The 25,884-nt window shown below is 37.4% G+C and overlaps 1 protein-coding gene across 9 annotated transcripts in view; it reads left to right on the forward strand.

The window, feature by feature from the left end:
- Positions 1-25,884, forward strand: part of STAU2 (staufen double-stranded RNA binding protein 2) — a 173,031-nt gene that overhangs the window by 87,554 nt on the left and 59,593 nt on the right. For 7 of the 9 annotated variants that reach the window (XM_074817378.1, XM_074817349.1, XM_074817394.1 and 4 more), the window contains 2 exons: positions 3,612-3,919; positions 22,621-22,734. In XM_074817378.1, coding sequence (XP_074673479.1) covers positions 3,612-3,919; positions 22,621-22,734 — 422 coding nt within the window. The remainder of the gene's footprint in view (positions 1-3,611; positions 3,920-22,620; positions 22,735-25,884) is intronic. The other 2 variants (XM_074817404.1, XM_074817412.1) reach the window with 1 other exon arrangement.

The raw sequence follows: 25,884 nt of genomic DNA on the forward strand, positions 1-25,884 counted from the left end.
TGTAGGTCGTCTTTTGCAGTTGAATGATAAAATAAAAATTTCAGCTTTTCATGTTTTGTGATCTTCCTGACAGAAATAGAAAATTGAAAATGGGACACCAATGGTACCAGCGTACACACTAATACCTGTGAGTGCGCAGGCAATACTGTCATCACTCTGAACTTATCTTAGTAGCCCACTGCTGTGGGATAACTTGTCACTGTCCCTGTATGAGCAAATTCCATTTTTGTGGAGTCTTACTACATTGAGGCTCATTTGGTGATATTGCCAGTTGTTGTCCTTCCTCACCCCATTCCCCATGCAGAAAGTCCCTTCGATGGTTAGTTTTGTTTTCCATGAACTCCGGAAGGGAGTGAAGGTCCAAACAGAAGTCCCCAGCCAAGGGCACCCTGTCTTCCCAGCCAAGGGGACCCTAAAGAGAAAAGGTTAGGTATAAAAATTACACCACTCCAACAGATCTATTGGAGATTGCCTCTGCTACTGCTGCTATGAAAAGAAGCAGAATCAAATCACTGAGATTACACTTCAAGGGGAAGGCTTGTGAAGGATAGTTGGGCCATTTTATATCTTAATAGTACACTTGCCTTGGAGTCAACTGTTTTGCAGTTGTCTAGTACATGACAGCAAAAGTAGACAATGAAAGATCAAGAAATTTCTTCTTAGGTAAGAGAGGTTTTTGGTGTGGAGTTTTCGGAGACTTCAGAAGATTGTGAGAGACTGCTAACAATTACTGCCAAGGATGAATAAGACATGTTTTTCAAATGTTAGTGATTACATTGCATAGCTAGCCCACATATTTTCATAGCACATTTACCCACAGGTTTGAATAATATAAATGGAAATTATTTTAACATGTTTCATGAATGTACCTCTAAGTTAATGTCCAGCAGAAGGTGCAATGTTGTTGGGCTAAATGGTAGGATTATAGGTCCTGTGACTCCTAACAATTACAGTGCTACCTTTGGAGTATGGTGAAGTTAGTATGGGATAAATATTTACTGGAGATAAAAATCCAAATTTTTTTAGCTGAAAGACTAACAAAAATATGAACATATTCACCTAGAGATGTTCTCCTGCAATACATAAACGTGTTAGAGGGATAGTATTTCTTTCTCCCATGTTTTTAATTGTGCTTGTTTGAAGACTAAAGATAATTTCTGAAGAGTTCTTTTGTTCTTACACTTACTCCTCTGTTGATGTCATATGCCTTGTCTTGTGATAACAGCTTTATTACTGTAACTAAGCTGTTATATATATACATTCTTCTACAGTTCAACAGAGTTGAAGTAAGCAGACAACAGTGAGGAATGATATTTAAAAAATCGTCAATAATGTATAAAAAATAGAGAATTACAGTTAATATATGCTTGATGGAAGTTTTCAATGACACCAAGTTTTTATCGGCTTTTTAAAACAAACTTGTAAGAAGCTTCATGAAACATAGGCCCTGAATATAAAAAGTTAATAGCTTGCAACTGTATTAATGTAATGTCTAGAATAGTACATTACTTTGTTTCCAGAGATAATCAATGATGGTAATATAATATCTACCTCTCAGAGCCAATGTATGATTTAAATTAATTCTTGCTTATAAAGCACTTTGAAGTCTTTATCAGAAAGGTGTTGCATAAGTGTAAAAGTACTATTATTAATTTAACATCACCATTAGAGTAAAGTCAGTACTTTAGGAGCATTTGCTATACTTTACTCAATATCTTTTTATTCATCATATGCTGCATATTAGTTATTTTAACATTTAGAAAGCCTAGTAATCTGGAACTATTCCAAACCATTGTTCCAGACAGCAGTTAGATATTTGGGTGGATCATGTAAAAACAGTGAAATGGCTGAGAAAGCATGTAAAATGTTTGTTTTAAGTAATATTACATCAATGGAACAGACATCTGCAGCACTGGACTTGATTTTAAACTTCTTTAAACTTTTTTTAATTTAACGTTTTACTATGTTTTTCTAAAATTTATTGGGGGGGCTAATATATTATTTATAAACAAGTATACTGTTTTGCCTTTTTTTCAGTTTTCATTTCTGTTTCTCAAATATTTATAGGAAGTCAAATTTACAGTGGTCAGGTCTTAGGAGATGGTGGACACCTGCCACTCAATATTATTGTTGCTGTTTGGTTTTGTAACCTAACGTCAGCTATCAATATCTGTATTATCTATTTTAATTTTCATTCATGTTATCTTTTGTATAAGATTATTTAAAAATATGAGCAGTGATAGGCCTTGGAGTTTATAGCCTCAGAAAAAGGGTATAAAATCACTCTATCATATAGTGATTATGCACTGTAAAATAATGCTGCGTGTTTACACAGTTGTTGTTATCTATAAGGTTATATTCTAAATTGTCCCAAATGGAGAAAAAGAAATTTTAGGGACCCTGTTCTCCATCCTTCCCAGTAGCATTGTCCTGAATTTGTGCTTATCTTTAGAGTTCAGTGCAGGGTCCACGGGCTTTGGAGCCAATTGTAAGACTGGGTAAAACACCTTTAAAGTTCAGAGCCCAACCAGGCTCCCCAGCCCCCCAAAGGTAGGTGGGAAGAGCAACCAGATGAATAGCATACATCTTTGTGAATGGTATACGGTGATATTCCAGCTTTCTTAAAGCAATATTAATTTAAAAGCCAAACGTGTAAGTAAATCAATTAAAAGATTCACCTGTAAGCAGTTCGCTGAGTCAGCAGTGAGGAAGTTCAATTTTCACCATGTAGTTGAAAATGAGGACAGTAATTACTGGTAATATTTTTTGAGTCTTCTCCTTGTGGTAGACATTTTATTTAAAAATACTACTTGCACTACTAGGATTAGAGGAATTCTTTCTAGAAATTAATTTTCTTCTCTTCTTTGAATTTATTTTACGTTCTGAGATGAATTCAATACGTACTGCAAATGAATTAAACATTGAACCCTTTGATTTGTCTTGGGATTACTAAATCAGTTAACAAACAGGTTTATCATCCCTAGAATGAAATGCCATATGGCTAGGTTCACCCATGTTATTTTCAAATATATGCTAGAAGATTAAAGTATGTTATTAATATAAAATTACACATTTAAAGCTAATTTTTCAATTTATTTATAATAAGAAAGAGGTTTTCCTCTTATATCAGCAAACTGAATACTCATGTTTCCAATAAATGCTTCATTGTATATGAACACTTGAACTTATATGCAAATTTAAATGTACTTTAAATTATTTGTGAAATAACAGCCTAAATTATTGTATCAGATAGGAGGCAGAAGATTGTAGTCGAATAACAATTGTGCTACTGTTTTGAAGTAGCAGCTGTTCCTCGTGGTTTGTAGACCTCCAAACGTTATTTATTCATGTTGCATATTCTTGCTACCCACAGTTTTAAAGTCCAGGTTTATACCCTCTTAAAAAGAGTGGGGGAAGAGGAAGAAGAGGGACACTTCAAATCTGCTTTGTGTCTAAATAAATTATGCAATTTCATTTACAGTTACTGTAGAAAAAAAGGTACTGCTTCGAAGTGCTTACTTTGTTTTCCACTGCAAAATCTGTTAATGAAAATTGTCTACACATCAAACCCATTCTAAAATAATGAGAATGATCTTTGGTTTTATTTTCAGCACCAAAGGGAATACTCCATCTCTCTCCTGATGTTTATCAAGAGATGGAAGCAAGCCGCAACAAATCAGCCCCTGGTACCACTGTAAGCTATTTGTCATCTAAAGAAATGAGCCAGACTTCCAGCTCTTTCTTCAGCATATCTCCTACAACAAATAGCACAGCTACGATTGCCAGGGAACTTCTCATGAATGGAACATCCCCAACTGCCGAAGCCATAGGTCTAAAAGGAATATCTCCTGCTTCCCCCTGTTCTGCAGTGCAGCCTTCAAAACAGCTGGAGTATTTGGCAAGGATTCAAGGCTTTCAGGTATGGGAGGGGGAAAATGAAGCTCTTCAGCCAGAATCATAGCATTGCCATCAAGGTTTCACTCTTGCCCTCTTGAATGTGGGCATGCATGTAACTTATCTTGTAAAATTAGCTGGTGTCCAAGGCAGTTTCTGGGTCCAGGAGATACAACCCTGCACCAATATACATGTCCCTCCTCCTCTTCTTTGTTCCTTCCTTCCATTCACCTTACTGCAGGCCATCTTTCTCTCCTTTGTTTGTTCTCCTTAAAAAATTACAGGCTTAAATTATGCTTCTTACTTGCACTTCTTTGGGAGTCTTCACCTCTTGGCATTAGAAGCTTTACATACTGCTCTGGCATTGGTTTCTCTCTTCGACTCTGATCCAGAAAGTACTGACGCACCACCTTAACTTTGCGTTTGTCTTCTGGGCCTGGTCATTAAAGCTGTTACTCTGCTTCCCACCTTGCACCTCTTAGTAGTAACCTATAGAAAAACATTTTGATCAGAAGGTGCAGCCTAGGAGCAGACCTGGTGTCAGAGCAATGCAGAATGTTTTTGACATTGCAGTCAATACCAGAGAATGTAAGATGAACCGTGCTGGGTCAGCACATGAGTCCTTCAGCACTGATAACCTGTATCCAGCAATGGCAAATATCCTACATTTCACAGGACAGTGACAGCCTCTGTAGTACATCCAGTCATTTCTGCAGTGTGGAAGTTGGGAAAAGGAAGCCTCTTCCTGATCACCATTACATGCAAAATTACACGCATATATGGATAGTAGCTCATTTTACTGTGTTGCACCATCGGAGAGTAGGACCAGCTACGTAGAAATATTCTTTTTCTTGTCATAGGTTTTTGTTTGGGTTTGTTTTTTTGTTTTTTTTTTTTTTCTTTTCAGAGTTGTGAATTTGTTTCATTTGAAAAGTTGGTTTCGTATGTTCTAGCATATGTGATTTGATCATGTAACCAAATTCTGGAAATTGGAGGTTTCTGTTAGAATTTTTGCATGCCTGATAATGATTTTTTTCATCAAAGCCCGTGTAAGTTATGAAGTATGCAGTTGTTGGAAGTGATTTAAAAGAGGCTGCTAGAATCCGAGAAATAGTGTCAGATGTTGTTGGCATAAGCATCATAGTTAAATTACATTTGCATACATCAGATATCACCAGTTGTGGATTTGACCTAACGCTGTTTCTGTCTAAAATGTACATTCAGCTTTCTTTTGGCCTTCATTTTTAAAATGTCATTTTTGATTCATTAGTTTGATTGTCTCTTAATATAAGAAACGGTAAAAACCTAAGCCTCACTGTAGTAGAGTTAAGCTGCTAATAGGAATCCAGTTTTCCTGAGTTCCATTTGTTACCTGCCTGCAGTAGAAACAGATGAATTCTGATGAAAAGAAATTCAATCCGTGAAGTTTTCACTGCTCACTTTCACATCTTGTCAGATTGCTTGTGTCTACTAGTAACACTTTATTTTCATAGAACTGATGCACAATTTATGTTACTGTTTTGATTCCTACTTGCCTACAGTATGTGCTTACTGTAAAATGATTAGTTGTGTTTGTCCTGGTTTTTTTCATGCTTTGATTCTAGATGCTTATGTAGAAATTGTTTTTAAAGGGTCTTACCTTGAGCCAAAAAATATAATCCGTTTCATCCGTAAACTAGACTACTACTTTTTACTTGGCCCTGATACAAACCAAGGAGTTTGGTAGAGAATCTCAATTATTAACATCTATCCCCTGTGTATGTAACTGATGGTTTTACATCATCTTAGCATGCTTTTTAACACCTCGCTTGAATAAGCCTGGTATTGATGTGAAACTGCCACTGCTGGGTGGCTGAGCCGAGGTGGAGCAGTGAACAGAATCTCTGTGGGAAATGGCTCAGTGGCCTGTCAGGTGCATATCACAGGTCTCTTCACCATTTCAGCCTAGAAAGCTCTTTGTGTTTAAGAGTTTAAAAGCTGATTTCTTTACAGGTTAACTTTCTCAGGCATATTTACTAAGTAGAAAACTACTGCGTTTGCAAACAGCTAGCTTGTTTCATGTTTCCTGAATGACCCAAAATGATTTTAAATTGTTAGCATGTATTTGTATTCTGGTCCGGGTGATAACCATAGTTTTGTCTTTCATTGAAGAACGTATACATTCTGTTCTGTTACAATGTATTTTTGAATTTTTAAAAAAATCAATAAATACTCATATGATGTTTCATTTGTAAATGTAAAAAAATGTTATTTGCTTATTTGAATGGTTTTTTTGAACTTCTTTAGCTGCAGGGGACATGTCTTTAAAATGTGGTTATTTAATTTAAATTCTTCTAAACTGTTTGTGTATGATCTCAGCCATGTTCTATTGTAAGCCCTTAAGAATTATTGGGACCAATGTATGGAAAAGTACTAAAAAATTACATTTTTATGTTTTATGGCTTATTATTCTAAAGATACGTGTAATTGATAAGCAGCAGCTCAGTGTCACTGAAAAACAGGTGTTCAGTTTGGATGCTTTCAAGACTCAGGCTTCAAATTACCAGCGATAATTAAACACAAATACTTGAAGCAAGCCTTTACAAACTCTGAATAAAGCATTTTTAGTGCTTGCTTCATATTTATGAATACGATCTACCGATTAATTCTTTTGCAGACTTTGCCCGGAGATTGTTTAAAGGAAAAATCAGCTTTGGTAAAATTGTTATTTTTAAGTGACTGTGTGGTATTTTGGTCATTGTTTTGTAACTAGATTAGGAAAGTTACAGTTATTTTTGCTGACCATTTAAGTGCAGTAAATTATTCAGAGGGTTTGTTTAAATGGAAACTCTTAGAGAAGCTGTTTACACATGAATAATTTGAGCCTCCAGTTTTTACTGGGGTAAAACACAAGTTGCAGGTAGTCCAGTAGGAGATTCTCCTGGGAGTTTCAATGAAGCAAAAATCGTAAAATGTAAAAAGCCATGATTGAGTGCCCACAGTCAGTCCCAGTGCGTGGCTGCTGCCATACTTGGCTTGCTGCATTGGCAGGATTTAGCAGTCTTTGCTTTTTCTCCGTAGTGGCTACATAATAAAACCTCACACAGGATATAGTTTCTCCATGATGTATTCCTTTGATTGCAATGGTTACACAATTTATATCTTTTTTTTCCCCCCCTCCGCATTTGTTTAGTGGTTAACTGTTCCATTTTATACATTGGTGGATTTAAATGTTGTTGGGCATTTCTAAATGTTTCTCATTTCCCCAACCAGTAGCAAAAGCATACATTTCTGAGTGACTGCACACACAGGAGAAGTCCTGCTGGACACTCTAGTGTCAGGTTTACATATATTTCAGTGTGTGGTTTTTAATTTTGACAGAGGTGAGCCTAAACTAAATTTCCACACTTGTATTAGTGTTGACACTGAGCTCAAATCTTTCCTTGCAGTGGCTTTAAACAAAACAAACATTCGTTTTGCTTTGTTGGAGGTTGGATTTGGAACTCAGTCTAGGATTGCTTGAATCTCACTACTGAGATAGGCATGTGAGGAAAATTTCAGGGAAATTCAACCCTCAGTGAATGACAAGGAAAGAGCTATAGTTTCGGTCTGATCTGTATGTAATTGCAAATGTCTTGGAGCAGGTAAAATTTTAAAGAGCACCTAAATACCATTTTCACAATTGACACAGGCACTATGGATGCTAATAGCAAGTAATTTAAAGTTGTAAAATCATCTAAAAATGTAGATGCTTCTTGGGATTTTCATAAACACCTGTGCAGATTAGGTACTTGTCTTCCAGTTCAGTTGTAAACCTGGGCAACCTACATAGTGTTCTGTGAATTTGGGCTGTTGCCCCACACTGTGAACTGATTGCCTGAAGTCAGTCATACCTTTGAGACTTGTGCCCTGTACTGTGTTGTCTGATGCAGACATGTCCTCCCGTGCTGCGGGTTGTCATTCTGGTGTGATTGATAATGCTACTTTCCTCCATGTCTGCTCACCGCTTTCACTGAAGGTTGTAGCCATTGACAGAAAGAGCAAAAAGGGACAAGTCTGGCTTCTGCAGACTCGGTATAGTATGTGAAACAGCCATCGGTCATAGCTTAGGCCATGCTGTGACCATTTCATGGTCTCTCTCAGGTTTAGCTGTGGCTGCTGGAGAATGCAGCACCACAGAACTGGCACCTGGCTTCCCAAGTAAAGGATGGTGGGTGACCTTCGCATCTATCCTGCCTGAATTTGCGAAGGTTTGTGAATCCAACTCTGTTTTTACCCGAGATCTCTTTGAGCAATATTAAATTTTCTGTCAGAACTTGTTAACAATCTTCATGGTTCCTGGTCTTTTTGATAATGAAGGGTTTGGGCCTGAAACTCTTTCTCAAGCAAATATAGACACATTCATGAAAATCAGGTTTGGTGGGAATTTTTAATACAGAAGGAATGAACAAGGAATTCAGGGTTAAGCCTGAAGGAAATAACTGGGATATAAATTATCATCACATCACAACTTTTATATCGAAATTTTATGCAATTGCCTTTATCTTCCTTCATTAACATTTTGTGTGCAAGTACGCTGACTCATTGATTATGGCTGAAATAACAATTTCAATTCATAAGTTCTTTTCCAAAGCAGGTCACAATTAATAAATGTTGCTTTCTTAGTTAAATGAAAATTCACTGGACTTCACTAGATGGAAGCAGCTTTCCTTTCATTAGTTCTTGTTCATTATATGACCCAGCAAAATATGCATACTTAATTTGCAAGAGCTCCCTAGGAGTATTGACATTAGCTTCTTCTTTCTTACCTCTGAAGCTGTTTTTTACCTCAGTAAAAGCAGCATCTTATCCCTTTTCAGTCTTTTTCTCTTCCCACAGCAGGATTTTTTTCCACTGAAGTTTCATCAGTCTTTGCCAGCACATCAGGATATTTCTTTTTTATGATCTTCAGTATAACTTAGGACTGGAAAACTAAGGCCAGATCATTTACTTGTACAAGTTGTTGTATCTCTGAAGGCAACAGATTGACACACCAGTTGTGGATTTGGGCAACAAGACTGCACTTTGAAATTTTCCATAAACTTGTCACATTCACAAAAAAAAAGTCAAATAAGAAGGAGAAGTCTACAGGAAGACATTTACCAGTCTCTTGAGCTCTTGAAGAACACAGATCTCTGAATTAACTTTGAAAATTGCAAGAACTCATTGGTATGGATTACAAGGCTAGGGAGAAAAAAAAAACAGGAAAAAACCCCACACATCCTCCGTTGATTCAAATAGCTACATTAAAGGGAATTATGAGACTTTTTTTATTGTTCCGGTGAGTAAAAGTAAGGTGGAAGCATTCTGGGAAATGCTCAGTATCACATCTCATTCTAAGCAGAATCTCCCTGCTAAAGAGGCCAATGGGAAGAAATTAAAACAGACTAAGAAGAATGCTGCGATGGAGGTGAAAGCTTCAATAGAGGGCTTTGAAACAGCATGTTAAAATGAAGCTTCTGTGTTTTCCCAGAAAATCAGTGGGCATTTCCTGCCTCTGGGTCTCTGATGGGCTGTAGACTACCTTCCCATCCCAAATGTCCTGTCTCAGATTTTACAATAGACAATCTTCTTTTTTTTGTGGTTGTTTTCATTTCCATTCTTCTTTCAGGATAGAAAGTAGCAACTTCTCTTTGCCTTCTTCAGCTGTTCTCGTGGCTCACTACTTTGCATAAAGTGGCTCCCCACTATGTCATTCACCTTCACTCTTCCTCAGTAGTTATCTACTGAACTTACACCACAAAAGTTGTAGTTAGAAGTTTAATAATTTTTGTGGTGATTGTGTTCAAGTGGTCATTTATTTAGGGGTAAAATGGAGCTGCGGTGTCCTAAACTGAACAAACCCAAATCATCTCTTAGGAGTCCTGAATGGCTGATACGATTTTCCTCAGATTCCCCCAAATCATTTTTGAGGAAAAAAAAAAAAAAAAAGTGTTTTTGGGGGAAGGGTTCTATGTACTGAATCTATTATAATGAATATAGTTGTAATTAATAGTATTAGTTGTCAGAGAGAACGTATTTTCAAAGTTCCCCGCAGATGAATGAATTAAAAGGTGTATTTTAGCAAGTCTCCAGCTAAAGCCACTGAGGGAGAGTGTAGCAAGTGCTAAAAACTATAATGTAAATCCAGACAATACTGTTCTGTCCTCAGATGTGTAGGCTGTGGAAAGGTTTGTGGCCATTGTCAGTTTGGGACTGGAATCCCAGCAAGTGGGCTAGTTCTGTGGAGTACAAAAGTCTCATCACTCATTCAAATTAGAAAAATTGAACAACAGTTAAAGGAAGTTTTTGAAATTACAACATCAGGCTTCCTGGTATCATTAATGTAGAATGGATTTGAAGGCTATGTCGGCAAACTGTGTTTATATAAATGCTTCTTTGAAGAAGATCTTATCTCCAAAAATCAGGAAAAATTAGGATATTAAAAAATGATAATGTTTGTAGATTAATGTTAGAGAATACTTTTGAAATAAGGCTATTAAATCAAATATTGCTTCATCCACATTTTGGGTCAACTCCCTCTATAATTCTATGTATGTAACTGTGCCTCTAGCCACCCCACCCACCCTGCCCAAGGCATTGGAGACTTCTTTCCCAGCAGGGTTGACCAGTCTGCAAATATTAGTGAAATTGTTCTAAAATAGTAGTGTACAGTCAGGGCCAGAGGGAACTGTGATCAGCTGATTCACCTTAATGTTAGAACTCAAAGAGCAGTGGGAATTTATATTTTAAAATATTTATGAAAACTCTTGAGGAGCTCAAGAGTGACTGTGTTGCCATGTATTATCAATACCTGCTTCTGCAAAACCACCTGTGGAGTAGGGCTTTTGGTTCCTGTACTGGTGTCTTGGGTCATAGTCAAGTTCACTAGTACTGTACCTGCTCATTGGTTACATTGGTTTCTGTAAAATGATGTGTGGAATGATGTGCTCTGTCATCACTGAAAGTATTGAAAACTGGCCTTTTGCATCTTCCTGTGCGTTTGTATTGTGCCAGGCTCAGTGGCCAGTACAATAATTTCAACAGCAATATTTGTCTTTTACCCACAGGGAGTATGTAGAAATGGTTGACAAAGTCCTCATTATCTCAATTTTTGTCTCTTCTGGATCCTTTTATTTTTTTTTCCTGATGTGAAGTTTGCACTTTCACCCATTACCAAACTATTGCCTGATGTTCAAATTACTACAGACTTTTTTGTGGTGGTTTAACCCCAGCAGGCAGCATAAACCCCACAAAACTGCTTGCTCACTCTACTCCAGTGGGATGAGGGAAAGAATCAGAAGAGCAAGAGTGAGAAAATTCATGGGTTGAGATAAAGATGAAAGCTGCGTGTGCAAGCAAAGCAAAATAAGGGATTCATGTACTGCTTCCCATCGGCAGGCAGGTGTTCATCCATCTCCAGGAAAGCGGGGCTTCATCACACATAATGGTTACTTGGGAAGACAGACACTATAACTCTGAACATCCCCCCTTCTTCCTTCTTTTCCCCTGCTTTTACAGATGAGCAGGATGTCATATGGTGTGGGATGTCCCTTTGGTCCATTGGGATCAGCTGTCCCTGCTGTGTCCCCTCCCAACTTCTTGCCCACCCCCAGCCTGCTTGCTGACAGGGCAGCCTGAGAAGAAGAAAAGGCCTTGATGCTGTGTGAGCACTGCTCAGCAATAGCTAAAACATGGATGTGCTAACAATGCTGTCTTGGTCACAAATCCAAAACATAGCACCATACAAGCTGCTCTGAAGAAAATGAACTCCATCCCAGCCAAAACCAGTATATTCTCCACCCCTTATTCCATCACATTTACACCATGCTCAGGTCCCACACTATTCAGTAGGTCCTCATTAGCTACCCTACCCTTGCCATCCTTCGATATATACACAGATATCATGCCCTATGGCCATATGGGTAGTCTATGGGCCACCCCTTTAAAAAGTCCACAAATGTCCATTGAGTTCATTTAGTCCGTGACTTTGGCTCCATCTGTTATGGTAGTTGCTCCGGACATGAGAGGTGGTGTGATGTGTGGAGTTATTTAGCACCAAAGTCAGCTTAGGTTGGGTCACTGCTGCGCTTTCATTACTTCTTGTGAGGCTCGTCCTCCGTTGGTTTAGGTGGTTTCTGCCTATAAAATGCAACTCAAATCATGAGTTACATTAAGAGGTATATCCATTACAATCTCCCTTCCTTGTCCTTTTGGACTAGGCCATAGGGTTTAACATTACAATGAACTCCTTCCCTTGCCCCTTCTTCAGCATGGGCTTATCCACAGTCCCTTAGAAGAGTACCTGCTCCAGTGTGACCTTACCCATGGGCCACAGTTCCTTCGGGGGTGTACCTGCTCCAGCATGGCCTACTCCATGGCCACATATGCTTCTGGATGTGCTTGCTCCAACATGGACTTATCCATGGTCACAGTCCCCTGGACTTGGGTTCTAGCCTGCCCAGTACAGCAGCACAGGAGCGGCAGCAGTGCCCTGGCCATCTGCCAGCCTATTGCTGTTATCAGTATGTTCCCAGGCAAAACAGGGTGATAAGGAGTACAGGAAACTGCAGAAGCAGAAAAACAGCCAATAACAAGTACTAGACTCTACTATATAGCAAAGCAGGCAAGGTGCATGGCAAGCATGGGAGCCTGACAATTAGCGCCTAAACAGCTATAGATTTGGTCTTGCATACTCTGATCAAATCTGTCATTATTTTGAACCTCTCATATCCCATATTGGGTGCCAGAAAGGACTGTTATGGGTTATCCCCAGCAGGCAGCTCAGCCCCACCCAGCTGCCTGCTCACCATGCGTGGTGGGATGGGGGAGAGCACAGGAAGGGTAAAAGTGAGAAAATTCACAGGTTGAGATAAAGACAGTTTAATAGCTAAAGCGAAGCTGTACCCACAATCAAAGCAAAATAAGGAATTCACTCACCACTTCCCATTGCCAGGCAGGTGTTCAGCCATTTGCAGGAAAGCAGGGCTCCATCATGTGTAATGGTTACCCGGGAAGACAAAAACCGTAATTTCAAACCTCCCCCTTCCTCCATCTTCCCCCAGCTTTTATTGCTGAGCATGGCGTCGTATGGTGTGGGATATCCTTTTGGTCAGTTAGGATCAGCTCTCCTGGCTGTGTTCCCTCCCAGCTTCTTGCTTACTCCCAGCTTACTCGCTGGTGGAGCAGTTTAAGAAGCAGAAAAGACCTTGACTCTGTGTGAGCACTGCTAACAACACTGTTTAGATCAAAAATCCAAAACATAGCATCATACAAGCTGCTATGAAGAAAATTAGCTCCATCCCAGCCAAAACCAGTACAGCTTTCTACTCTTCACTGGCATATTTACAGTTGTGTACCACTGGGCAGAAGTCAGGAAATAGGATAACTTCTTTTATCTGGGTGAACTTACTTTGTGCTCTGAAGAAAACTTACACTTTTTTATCAGGTTATTTGCTACAAAACTTCCCCATTTATTCAAGACAGTTGCTATTTTTGTTGTAAAGGTAACACAGATTAACAGGGAAAGAAGTTTCCTCCAAGCAAGGCAGCATGTCAGTCAGGATTTTATTCATAATTTTAGTGGCATCTTTGATTTGCACAGCATCCGGCAACCTGTTAACTGAGAGTCCTTGCCTGTCTTTCAGAAACTTGGAGGTGTCAAGGTGAAAATCAACTTGAAATCAAATGGCTATGTTATGTAGGTAAGGGCTTCAAGGCCTCCAAACCCTGATTTATACGTGACTAGCCAAAAGTAAGAAAACATGTTGGGAATGTGAAATAGAGGGAGAGATAAAACAGAACAAGCTGATAGCAAGAATTGTTTTTGAGAGCACTTCATGTAAAAATCAAATCACCTGGACTTCATTGTGTTCTGTTTTATAAGGGTTTCTAAATCAACTAACTTCAGAGAGAAAGCAGGCAGTACCACAGTTGATGGCAGTGACCCAGAGTAGATATACAAGAAGTGGTTTGATTAGTTTCCATTTATTTCAGAAATGTTTCTGCTAACTGTAAACCATCTAGTCCATATTACCCCATTTTTGACCTTGAAGGAAGTCAAAATAGTGGTAGTCATTCTACAGAAAAATAACCATAAGAATTATATCAGTTTCTATAACAAAAGATATGTAAGTTTGGAACCTAGCACATTCATTCACAGAGCATACTGCAGGAGGTAATATTTGCTGCAGGAAGAATGTTTCTGAATTAATTTAAGAACATGCAGAATTAGGAAAACAAATACAAATCTAGCTCAATGGGCAGTAAATTTTCTGACATGAGGTCTCCAACTATGTGGATTGTGGCCAGAAATCTGTCTAAACTAGCTTTCTTCTATTCTGGCCATTGTTACCTCTCTCCCTCTTACAGGGAAGAAAGCCCTTTATTCAAGTGCTGCTAAAGTTTTGCTCTTCTTGCCTTCAGAAACATCCAGGTGCTTCTTTTTTGTTTCAGTTTCTAAAAGGAAAGAAGGTAAATGGAGAATAACTGGCTAATGGCGTTGCATGGGTCCCCAGGTGTGGTGTGGATGTCACCTTGGTAACATTTTAGCTTTTGTCCTCGGCATCTTGCAAATAACCATTAAAATCCTCCCACATATCCCTGCACATAACTTGGTCCATGGAAAAAATGTGAATTATATTTTCATAACCAATTTTATAATTTAGGGGGTTTGCGTATGAGAAAGTTTAAAAGCTGTCAGGATCTCTCCAAATACTACAGCCAGCACTAAATGCACCAGGCTCCGTTCCCTGCCAGAATCTTTCTAAGTAAATCCTGACGTGACTTGATAACTTAGCTATGGACCTTGGCTTGGAATACAGCCAAAACTTTGAAAGACTGGAAGTTTCAGCTGGCAAAAATGTGAAGGTGCAATGGTGAATTCATAGCAGGCTGGGGTTAAGCTTTAATTACAATAAGGGAACTCAACTCTCAAGCAAAAACCCTTAAAAAGAGAAGCAGAAGGAAAAGGTGAAGAAGGAAAAAAGAGACGAGTTACAGTTTATTCCTCTCACTGTGACTTGAAGCTGAGGCTTTTGAAGGTTTTTTTGGCTGCTGTCTCCTTCAGTCTCATTCAGAATTGGGAGCACAGTGAAGCAGGATAATTTTCAGAAGTGAAATGATTGGGTTTTGTTTTAGTTAAAGAGTGGTTCTTTTTGTATACTGCCCTATATCTATGTTAGTGCACAAAACCAGTGCGTCAGACTTTTGAGCAAACTCAGGCAGCCAGTTTTGTACTCTCAGCTTCACAGTGATCCTGTTCCCTCTTCATTAATGCAGCATTTGTGGCTTTCACATGCAGTTTGTAAACAAGAGAATAGAATGTTTGCTCCACTCTTCACTCCAGTGACAACCTTCATAATGAAAAAGAGTGTATATGAAAATGTATTTTCATTGATGCTTTTAGTAGAAAGTGATTTTAAACCTGAACTATTTTCTCTCTTCCAACTAACCAAGTTTCTCTCTCCCTTTAGTCAGTTGTTCAGGATGATGCCTGAGACACAGGCTCCTCCACGAATGCTCCATACCATGTTCATCCTCTGTGTACTTTCTTAGCAGAACACGAACTCCCTCACCTACCTTCTTTTTTCAGGCCATGTGATGAAAGCGAGAGATCCCAGAGTTGCCAGTTTTTCATATTTCCTTTGACTGTGAATTATAAAATTAATTTCAACTCCTTTCCCTGAAAATACAGTATTTACGTGAATAATTATGTGTGAATGGATCAGAGACAGACAAGTTGTTTCTGCAAAAAACATGTCAGGTATAACTTACATTATTTTGCAGTGCTTCTCAGTGTTTTTAATTTCTGAATAATTAATTTATCATTTTTTATCATGTTTTCCTTATTCATTTTTTGGGGGGAAGATTGTATTCAGTGTTTTAGATCAATGTAGTTAAACTACTCTTTACTGTGTCCACAAGATAATACGTATCTTAGTAATAGAATAAAGTGAACAGGGTACCAAGGTACTCGTCAATGTGTAATTTTTTATAGAAAGCCATATCCCATCTCCTGATTTCAGTGTCCCTATCAGACAAAGAGGTCTCTTTGCACCCTTGAATGCCAGCCATTGAAAATATGGTTGCTCGCTTTGCATGTGCTCCATAGGAACACTGTCTTTACAAATACATTCCTGGGTTAAGGTTTAATAGATTGAAGGTAAACAGTAAGCACAGTACTGATTATCCTGTATGCTGCTGCGACAGCAGTGGTGTTAGATAATTTTCTCATAATTAGAGCAAAACATCACATCCAGAGGTAGGATGGAGCTGGGTCTCCCTTGCTTGACTGAGCAACATATATGGCCAAACTTTCCAGATCTCCCGCATCACTGAAATGGGAGCTCTGAATTCAGAGGCTATCTGAGTAGCATGGAAGAAAGGATGTACAAGCTTCTTTGTGGCTCAGATGATAAACTTGTTTTGCATTTAGCAGATATTTTATATATTCTCTTTGGGAACTGTATCAAGTAAGTTTTTTCACTCTTATTTGTACTGCACGTGTTTTTATAGGTGTCAAGTGTCTGCCTTACTATAGCCAGGAACGTAAAATACTGTTGCAGTAACCTGTGACAGTGCCTTTAGTCAGCTTGTTACCTATTTATGGTACAGTAAAGGTTTATTTCTTAGTCTAAATGCTAGGACTGTATTTTAATGAAGATTTAAGACTACGCTACAGCTGCTATTCAAACTCTGTAAGAGGGGAGCATGTTGGAATAGCTGAAGATTTACTGCTGAACTGTCAGTCTTTAAGCTACTGAGTGTCTTTACCCTTCCGTGCAGTAGCTACGGTGGAAACTTTGCCCACTGCTGTGAAGCAGACACAGCGATTAATGAACCTGAGGCGCGCTAATCAAACATATGTTTTCTTGACACAATGATTGTGTTATATATCACATCCGAATGTACAAGCCTTTATCTTTCCTTAATGATCTAGCAAGGGGGCTTTTTTAAATGTGGGTGTTTTTCATGCACTACTTAGATTTGTTCCACAGGGGGTGACCATTAAAAACATCTGACGGGCATGCAGTTAGCCAGCTCCCTGCTGAGATTAGTAAAATACTATATTTAGTAATCGCACTACATCAAGGAACTCCAGCATTGCAGGAAACAGTTTGATTCAACGCTTTTTTTTCTGATTTTTAAAAATTTTTTTAATTGTATGTCTTATTTTTTCATCTGGGACAATTTTTTCATCTTGGTCTTGTTTTTTGTATCTATGCTTCAACTTTTTTAAAAGACTTTGTTCATACCATGGGATTTTTTTGCCAATTTTATTTTTTTGTTTTTACTGTACTCCTGTTCTACAAATAAAATATATGGAATTGTAAAAGCAGGTAGTAAGAATGCAAGGTGGCGTTAGGAATCTCTCTCATGCTACTCCATGTCTGAAAAGACTAATCTGTTATTTTTTAGGTAAGCTCTATGGATAATACAAGGATTCACACTTTTAAGTACTAGAATACTATACTGTGAGAGCCGCTAAAGTTGGCTTTGAGAAAATGGTTCAAATGAGCAAGTATATTTAATTTATTTTTGTGCCAGGAGTATTCCTTCACCAATAAATATGCATGAAACAGAGTCTGAGCTCAAACAAACAGGATGCTTCATTTTTTTTTAGTAGGTGACATGACTACCAGTAGATGAGCAACAGAAAGAGAAAGGTAAAAGACAAGCATTTCACTGGAAAGCTAAAGGAAGAAAAATGTTTCATGAGACCCTTGTCCAAGTCAAAATTACTATTTTAACACCCAATTTTTGAGCCCATTTTGGTTTGCTTGTCGCTGTGAATCCAAAGCAACCTATGTAAAATCTTGGAAATTATTCTGTAAATTCAGGAATAAATTGGATGCTTTCCCTTTAAGGGTCAGATTTAAAGGAATACCATCCTTTGTTCTAACAAAATAGTCCAGGCTTGTCAATCCAGAAGATTTGTGCATTGCTCAACATAATGGCATTTTATTACCTAGTTTATTTCTGTCTAGCATTCTAAGACTCCTGCTGATGCTTTGACACAGAGTAGTTTTTGGTTTGGAAACATGAACTCCAGTGTCACAGATGACTTCTTTCTTTTGGTAATTCATATTATTTTTTTAAGTTATTAAATGTTCAAGAAAGAAAGTGTTTGGCCAGACAGAAGTTGTGTTTCAAACTGTGAACATCTAAGCAGCAGTGTGTGAAAATAGTAGCCTTTATTTTTGCTCCCTTCAGTCTCTTGTTAATGCACAGTTAGCTCATTTCTAACAGTAGTTTAGTATGTTATAGTTAAGCTTAACTACTACTATGTAGTATAACACATCTCTCACCTTCCCCAGGTGTGAATCAGTAAACCATAGCCCTTGTTCATGCAAAAAGACAGATGTTCAAATTCAGAAGTGCCCACTGAAAACCAGAAGACTATCCTGTTCTTGAAGTTAGGGACATTGTATTTACAGAATAATTTATGCAGATTAACTATGGCCATTATCTAAAATTGCATATTGATCCAGTATGTTAAAGTAGCTTATTGCAAGACAAATCCTGCAATATTTTTACAGTTTCTATCAGAACATTTGCACATAGGGAAAGGTATTATAGGAAAGCTAGATTCAAGAGACATCTTTATAGATGAAATAAACAGGAAATATGAAATAAATTGGAAATGTCCTGCTTTTGCAGCAGCATTATGATGGGAGTATCCTTAAATGTAATTTCTTATGCAGTATAATTTAGTTTTTCCTTTATAAAATAACATATAAGGTTGAGAATTTTGGCTATGCCATTCCACATTCAGTTGTAACATTGTAAACATTCATCTTATATTTTCCTTTATGTGAAGCTATAAATGTCCATCAAAATATTTGTATCTCTTCAGTAATTTAAAATATTAAAAACAAGGGCCAAATTTCAACATAGTTGTCAAATGGTTTCAGACCTTCACATACATTTCTATACACATACTCCAGTTAGTAGTATCCCTCCATACATACTCATACCATGCAGCATGTTCCTGACTGAAGCAATCTGTGAAGAGGATATAATGTTGCATCTTGTGTGAGTACTGAACATGAAAGCATACATGCACGAGTAAATCCATGGCATGTACTTGTGGAAAAAATTATTTCTAGACTTTATTTCATTATTTTGATGCCCGGGATGCACTCTGTTTTACACTCAGAGGTTTCTTACCCTGCCCGCACAGCACAACAGAGCGCTGTGTTTGGGATTCCTGAGGTACTCCACGTATGTAGTTACCCAGAAGAAAAGCTAGCATTGCCATATGCTTTTTCCAATAAATGTGTTATTGCCAGGATCTTGTTGTTGTGGCACTGCTTTGTGCTGCGTAGACGTACGTTGGAGGAGAATTACATGTAAATTACTCGTAGCCTGAGGCTGGAGACTTGCATTTTACTCAGAAACTTGCACAGTCCTTACTACAGACATCTGTATGCTGGCCATTATTTTCTAACCAAATCCTAATGCTGTTCTCTAAAATATCTGCTTATATGTTATCCAAATAAAACATTCTGAATTTTAATGAGTAGAATTTCATTGCTGTTTAATCCTCAAAATGCATTGAGCTGATTTGTGAGTGTCCTTGAATTACAAATAATTGAAGCCTGAAAGTTAGGTCCTGGACATAGGTAGTAATTATTTTCATAACTCTTTTATTTTTACCTCTGTAATATATGGAAAGGGAAAATGACCGATTGTGGTTAGGCCAGAGGCCTTAATGATGGGTTATAGTCCCAGCACTGCCATTCACTCCTGCCAGTGCAGAGTGAATTTGGATGAGTCATTTAACGTCTGTCCACAAAGCATGCTTACCTGCCTAACAGAGCTATTACGGAGATGAGCTGTAGTTAAGCACTCTTGACTCTTAAGGCACTGAGAAACTTTTAGAAAAGTATTATTGTAGTCATGAATTTCAAGAATGGCCACGTAATCACGGTTGGAGCACTTGGCCAGCCCTCAGTCAGCACTCCTTGATAGCAGATGCTGAATCAAGCATTTTCTGTGCCTTCATGTTCCCCTGCCTTACGTGATACGATATTCTTAAATCAGTTTTATAGACATGCACGTTCCTCCTATACTTAGTTATAATAGCATGGACATATAAACTGAAATATCTGCAACATACTGGATGAAAACCTAGAAGCATCTGCTGCTATTCAGACTATTTGATAACTATTTGACTACTACCATTTCTTTCTGATTGCCTATTTTGGACATTCTCCTCAAATAGGTAAATACCTAGCACTCTTGGTTGACAAAAAACCCCAAACTTTGGATCATAGATCAAATTTGAAGAAGAAAGGAATAAAATAGAGAGTTTAACAGCGTAGCAGCTGGATTGATAAATAACAAAACAGGATTACTGGGAAATTGCACATACGCATGCCAAATGTAGAAGAAATTGAATATTTCTGCTGACTGCACAATTCTCTAGACTAGAGGGATTTGATGAAAGGACAAAGTTTTATTCTGTTCCCCATTCAAAGTCCAGTCTTTTGTTTTTTATATCACTATTCATATTATTAACATAGAAAGTGTTTATTTTGGTTCAACTGAAGAGCTTCAACAGGGCAAGAGATAATTAGAGGACTGTTGTCTAAGAAATTACAAATAACGGCCTTGATACATTCAGATGAGGCCAAAAGTGCATCATGAAATTCCTTTGGGAAAGTTAAGCCTAGAAAGATACAAAATTCTGAATTTATTGCAGTTTTGATGTGGGACTCTAAAGGGGGTGTGAAGCAAATCTGCTATTGCAGATAATAGTGTCATGTAATACTAATCACAATTTTTCCTCTGGATATCTCCTGTTCTTTCAGCTTGTTAGCCTTGCTTTATTCCAGTGGACATTAGTGAAGTGTAACCTTATTCTTATTATTCTAATTAAAAACAAGCCTACAAACATGCTATGCAGTTCAGAAAGCGCCATTTTTCCATTTCTGCATATGTGCTCTAAGACATGTACTTTTCTTGCTCACTAGATTTTGCCCCTTTTGCTGTCATATTTGCAGTACAGAATCATCCTCTTGAGCTTTTCTGCCACATTTCTCCACATCACATTCCCACAACATGTACTCAGCAGAATATCTAGCTTGCAACCAGATACCACAGTTGTGGAAGCTTGATAAGTCTTTGTCATAACAGTAGTCCCTGACATTTAAAGAACTTCAGTTTATATTTGCAAGCCAAATTTCATACCTTCATACCTCTTTCGATTAATCAAAGTTAAACCATTGTATATGTGAAGGGGCCTCCTGTGGTTTCTAAGTAAGTAGTATGGCTTTTCTGGCAGAGAGCCACAGGCAATTTAGTAGGCACATATTGTGGGGGTTGAGAGGAAGAGAGACAAGGATAATCCAGAAAGCTTTGAGAAGGGCTGAGTGAAATCAATATTTCTATACACACTGCAAGAATTTTGTATTCTGTATCTTACTTTTGGCTACAGCAAAAATGTTTTGATGTGTTGTAATTCTGAATTATAGCACCAACTTGTTTTTTCTCTCACTCAGCCAGTTTTGCACTGGTTTTGCTTCAGCTGAAGTATTCCCAATTTGCACCTGTGGCAGAGAAGAGTTAGGCACAGAGGATTTAATGCACACAGTGTACAATTAGAATCATATATGTCACTAAATCATTTCCACAGGAATAATTCTATATGGTTCCTAGTTGTCTTCAGAAATAATAAAGTTTAATTTTGTAGCCTAAATGTCAAGATGAGGCTTTATCATGTAACTTTTGCCTGAGAGCTATACAGCTGTAAATAGATACTAACATAAAAGGTCTGTCTCCAGCAGAGCTGATCTCTCTTTCCATTTCTGACAGGGGTCACATAGCCAATGTAAATTACCACCATAAACTAAATTCCACCTCTCCTGTAGAACAAAGTGCTCGATCTGCCTGTCTAGAAGCCAGGAGCTATGTAGAGAACTGTAATATTTCAACAATTCAGCATGAGTAGCAACCTGTTCTTAATAATGAAACACTGGCAACATTTAATTTAATTTTGTCTCAACATATTAAAATCCATCCTTTCTTTAGGGGATTTAAGAACTGTCTGAAGGGAACCTGAAGACAAGGACAATAATTCAAGTAGAAGCACTATCTTCCCCTGTAATTCATGCAAAATTCAGGTTCAACATGCACATTTTGACATCAGTAGGGAATGAGTTACTCTTAGAAAAGGATAGCCTAGACATCTCAAGAAGAATGTGAATTCTTCTCCATTTTATCTGTCATTTTGATTGATAATTACAAAATCAAATTCAAATACACAATATTAGCCATGGCAAAAGAACTAGTGGATTTTTAGTAGAAATGGAATTACAGTTGAAAAATTTAAACTATTATTACCAAGTTTTTGGAGGTATAATGATTTACATGGATGTTTTATAACTAAGCTACAAAATGCTGTTAAAAATGACATCTAGGCTGGAAACTCTAATTAGATTCTTATATAGATACAATATCTTGAATTCAGTCTCAAAGGTCTCAGAAACTGAAGAATGCAGCCCTTAAAAAACTATCCAACAGACATATCACAGAAAATTTGGCCCCAGTTCAGTATGGGACTGCCTAGAATATTTTACACACGCCTTGATTTATATTAAAGATGAATTCAATGTAAATGTTTGGAATTCTTCTTACAAACTTGTTGAAAAGGGACAGTATTTTAGCATGACTCCCTTGTACAAACCTGGTGTTTAGCAGATTACGTATGTTATTCTGTTATAGGTACACTACAGTGATAGACAAAATGGCAAAGAGTGTATGACCTGTTTGACACTGTCTCCTGTGCAGATGACTTTCCAAGGTATCGGAAGCTCCATTGAAGCCAGCCATGACCAGGTATAATACCTTCACCCCACACTCTTATAATTTTATTAATATCTAGTAAGGCCAGAATGTGAGCTTTAGTGAATTTTAAATTTCAATACACTTTGTGCTTTTCATATGGCATGTTCTTGTCACTGGGATTTGCCTATCTTGCCATAGTAAAGTCCTGATTAGATCTAAAGAGTGACCCGAAAAGGAGACAAAACTATATTGCCTTTACATATTTTTAAGACATATTAGGAGAGCTTGAAGAGCTTGCTTTGGTTTTAAAGTCAGATGTAAGGTTTCTGCAAAGGTTTTGTTTGATTTTATGTATGTATCAGGTCTTGTCTATCCTATTTTTACTAGGAAATTATGGGTAGCTGGAAAAGCAGAGAGATGAAGCCATCATCTCTAGCCATCATCTGTCACAAGAAACTGGCATTTGAGAGGGGAAAGGGATTTTTAATCAGACTGTGTAAAACTCTCATTTTGTTTGGCTGTTCTTAAAATGTTTAATTCAAGCTTCTGGCAAAAATCCAGGAGAAGAAAAAATCTCAATGGTAATCACCCATCACCCTGCTGCGTCAAATGAGAACTGAGGGGGACTTCCATTCTAGTCTTCTTGTCCTCCAACACTCTTATGTATAAAGCAAGACAAGACTTCGATACTCCAAAAGCTTTAAAAACAAAAAGGAAACAAGAAATCTTTAAACCAAACCTTGCACTTTTCAGATCTTCAGTAGATTGGAAAAAGTACCATTTTTGTTTGCCTTTGCAGGCCTCTTTAAATTGTACTGTGTTCACATTTATCATACATTTTATCAGCCTCTACATAAGATTCTCTAAGGAAAAAGGAAAAGTCACCTTAAGAATTATTAGAATTAGTTACTTTTGGGGAAAAGTTTCAGACACTCTTAGCCATATTTTTGATTGATGGGGTTTTTTTATTGGAAGTTTCTAAATTAGTTGTTAACATAAACTAAGCCCATTAGTTATTTACATGGTAACATGAGGATACTTCCTGTCCTTAAGTATTTGGTGTTTTACAGTAATGGAGAGCTGTGGTAAGTCAGACCATACTTCGACGTTCAATTCTCATTTCATCCAGCAACTTGTTTATGCTGTTGTAAAGTCACTCCATTTTTCTTTCAGTAAAGATCGCCTTTTAAAAGTTAGTTATAAGTCAAATACAATATTTAGACATTTCAATGAATTTAAGGTGGTCCCTGTCAATTTGGTAACAACTACATTCTGGGCTACCAGCCAGGTTGGCCTTTGTCTTAGCATTTATTTAGGCTAGAGTATGATATGTAAACAGAAAAAAGACTTTGTAAGCAAAAAGCACATTTAAGCCATCTGAATAATTATATATTTAAGACATCTAAATGAAAAAGTGTTATTGAGCCTGCAAAGTCAAGCACCTAGAAAATAGAGAATTCCAGATTATGTGCAGCATTAGTTTGATCCCAGGTGTACCCATTCAGTGCTCTAAACAGGACATTTTTCTGGGAGGGAAAAAAATACATATAATCACATAGATAAAGATTGTATCATAGTATGTGCACAAATAGGTAGAACTAAGTTTGCTTGGGCTATTATGTAGCTAGAATTTCCTAATCTTTCTTCATTTGAAGTTTAAAAAACATTCATCATTGGTTTTAGTTATGTAATTTTCCACAGGGTTCTTAAAAAGCAAAGAAAAATGTTTTGTCATTGCATGATGGAGTGGTTGCTGTATTACTAACTCACATCGCTTGTGCAAAGATTTCATCTGAGCTGAGAGCAAAAGAAAATAATCATCTAAAAGCCAAGTGGCAACCAGTGGGTCACAAAATAGACCCACATACTGGACAGGATTCACAAATTTCTACTTGGTCCCTTCTTAAATATCAAAGGAATTCCACTTTCTGAGGAACAGGGGTGCTACTGACTTGTTGTGTTTGATAAGGGAGGTGGCAGGACTGGATCGAAGCATTTGCCATCAGCTGAATAAATAGAGAAAAATGAATCATTAGCAAACAAACAGAAAGCACATCGAGTGTTTGTCAGGCACTGGAATTAATTAATGACAAAATTAGACCTCTTAATGGACTAACTAAAAAAAAAAAAATTCCCTTGTCTTTCTTGTTTCTGTGTGATTGGTATGATTTTGCTTGTTTTTCTACAATTTCCCTCACAGCAGGTTTATCTGATATGGTTATTCTTCTTATAAAAACAGGAGACAGAACTGCTGTACCTTTGTTAAGCTGAATTATCCACATTTGAAAGTTTCAAATGAAATAAGTGCAAGCTAGCCATATGCTATAAAACTTACATTCTAGAAACTCTTCTTTAGCTAATGTTATCTGTTACTTTTAAATTATGTCTTTTGTATTGTATGGTATTTAGGATGGACTAGTCACCTGAAAGCCTATGATTTCAATGGAGACATGTTGGTTTGTGTCAGCTATGAGCCCTGACATAGTCTGTCTTCAGGATCTATCCACTTCTGTGTTTATGAAGCTAATTTTTCTCATGTTCATTCTAAAATATAGATTTTATAAGTTCTAGGGTTTTTTAATGGAAAACTGTCTGAATGAGACTCTAGAATAGTTTATTTCTGGGAAAGTGGTGGAATCTGTTGCATGAGAATGTCTAATAAAAAAAGCTGTATAACAAATTTGTCACTGTATTGTGGCAGAAGAACCACATCTGACCACATACCTTGATCAAAAAAAGAGAGAAATAGAAAAAAAAAAACCCAACAGGTTCCCAATGGCATCTCCAGCACTATAGTCTACCTTTTAGATTGGAATTGTCTTTTGTAATATATCTCTCTACTCACATCCAGTGGGAGATTTGTTAACCAGCAGATACCAGTGTGGTTACCATCCTTCATAAGTATATTATCTTGCTTTTTCAAATATGCCAAGACTTGACACAGCAGTTTTTCAAGTCACTTGCTCTTTCCCTATACTCTGTAGGGAGTTTTCATTCTTTAGATTGGTTTAGCTTGTGATTTTAAGGAGTTCAAATTTTTTCCCCACATACTTCATTTGAGCAATTTCAGATTAAAATAAACATTTCATACTGGTACACTAATTAGTGTGTATTTGAAATGTCTGATTGACAAGGCATATCTCATTTGGACATGAAGCAGTATTGTGGAAGCAATTGCTGGTCTTTCAGGGTTTTTTTAGC

The sequence above is a fragment of the Strix aluco genome, chromosome 1, assembly GCF_031877795.1.
Source record: "Strix aluco isolate bStrAlu1 chromosome 1, bStrAlu1.hap1, whole genome shotgun sequence".
NCBI classification, from domain to species: Eukaryota; Metazoa; Chordata; class Aves; order Strigiformes; family Strigidae; genus Strix; species Strix aluco.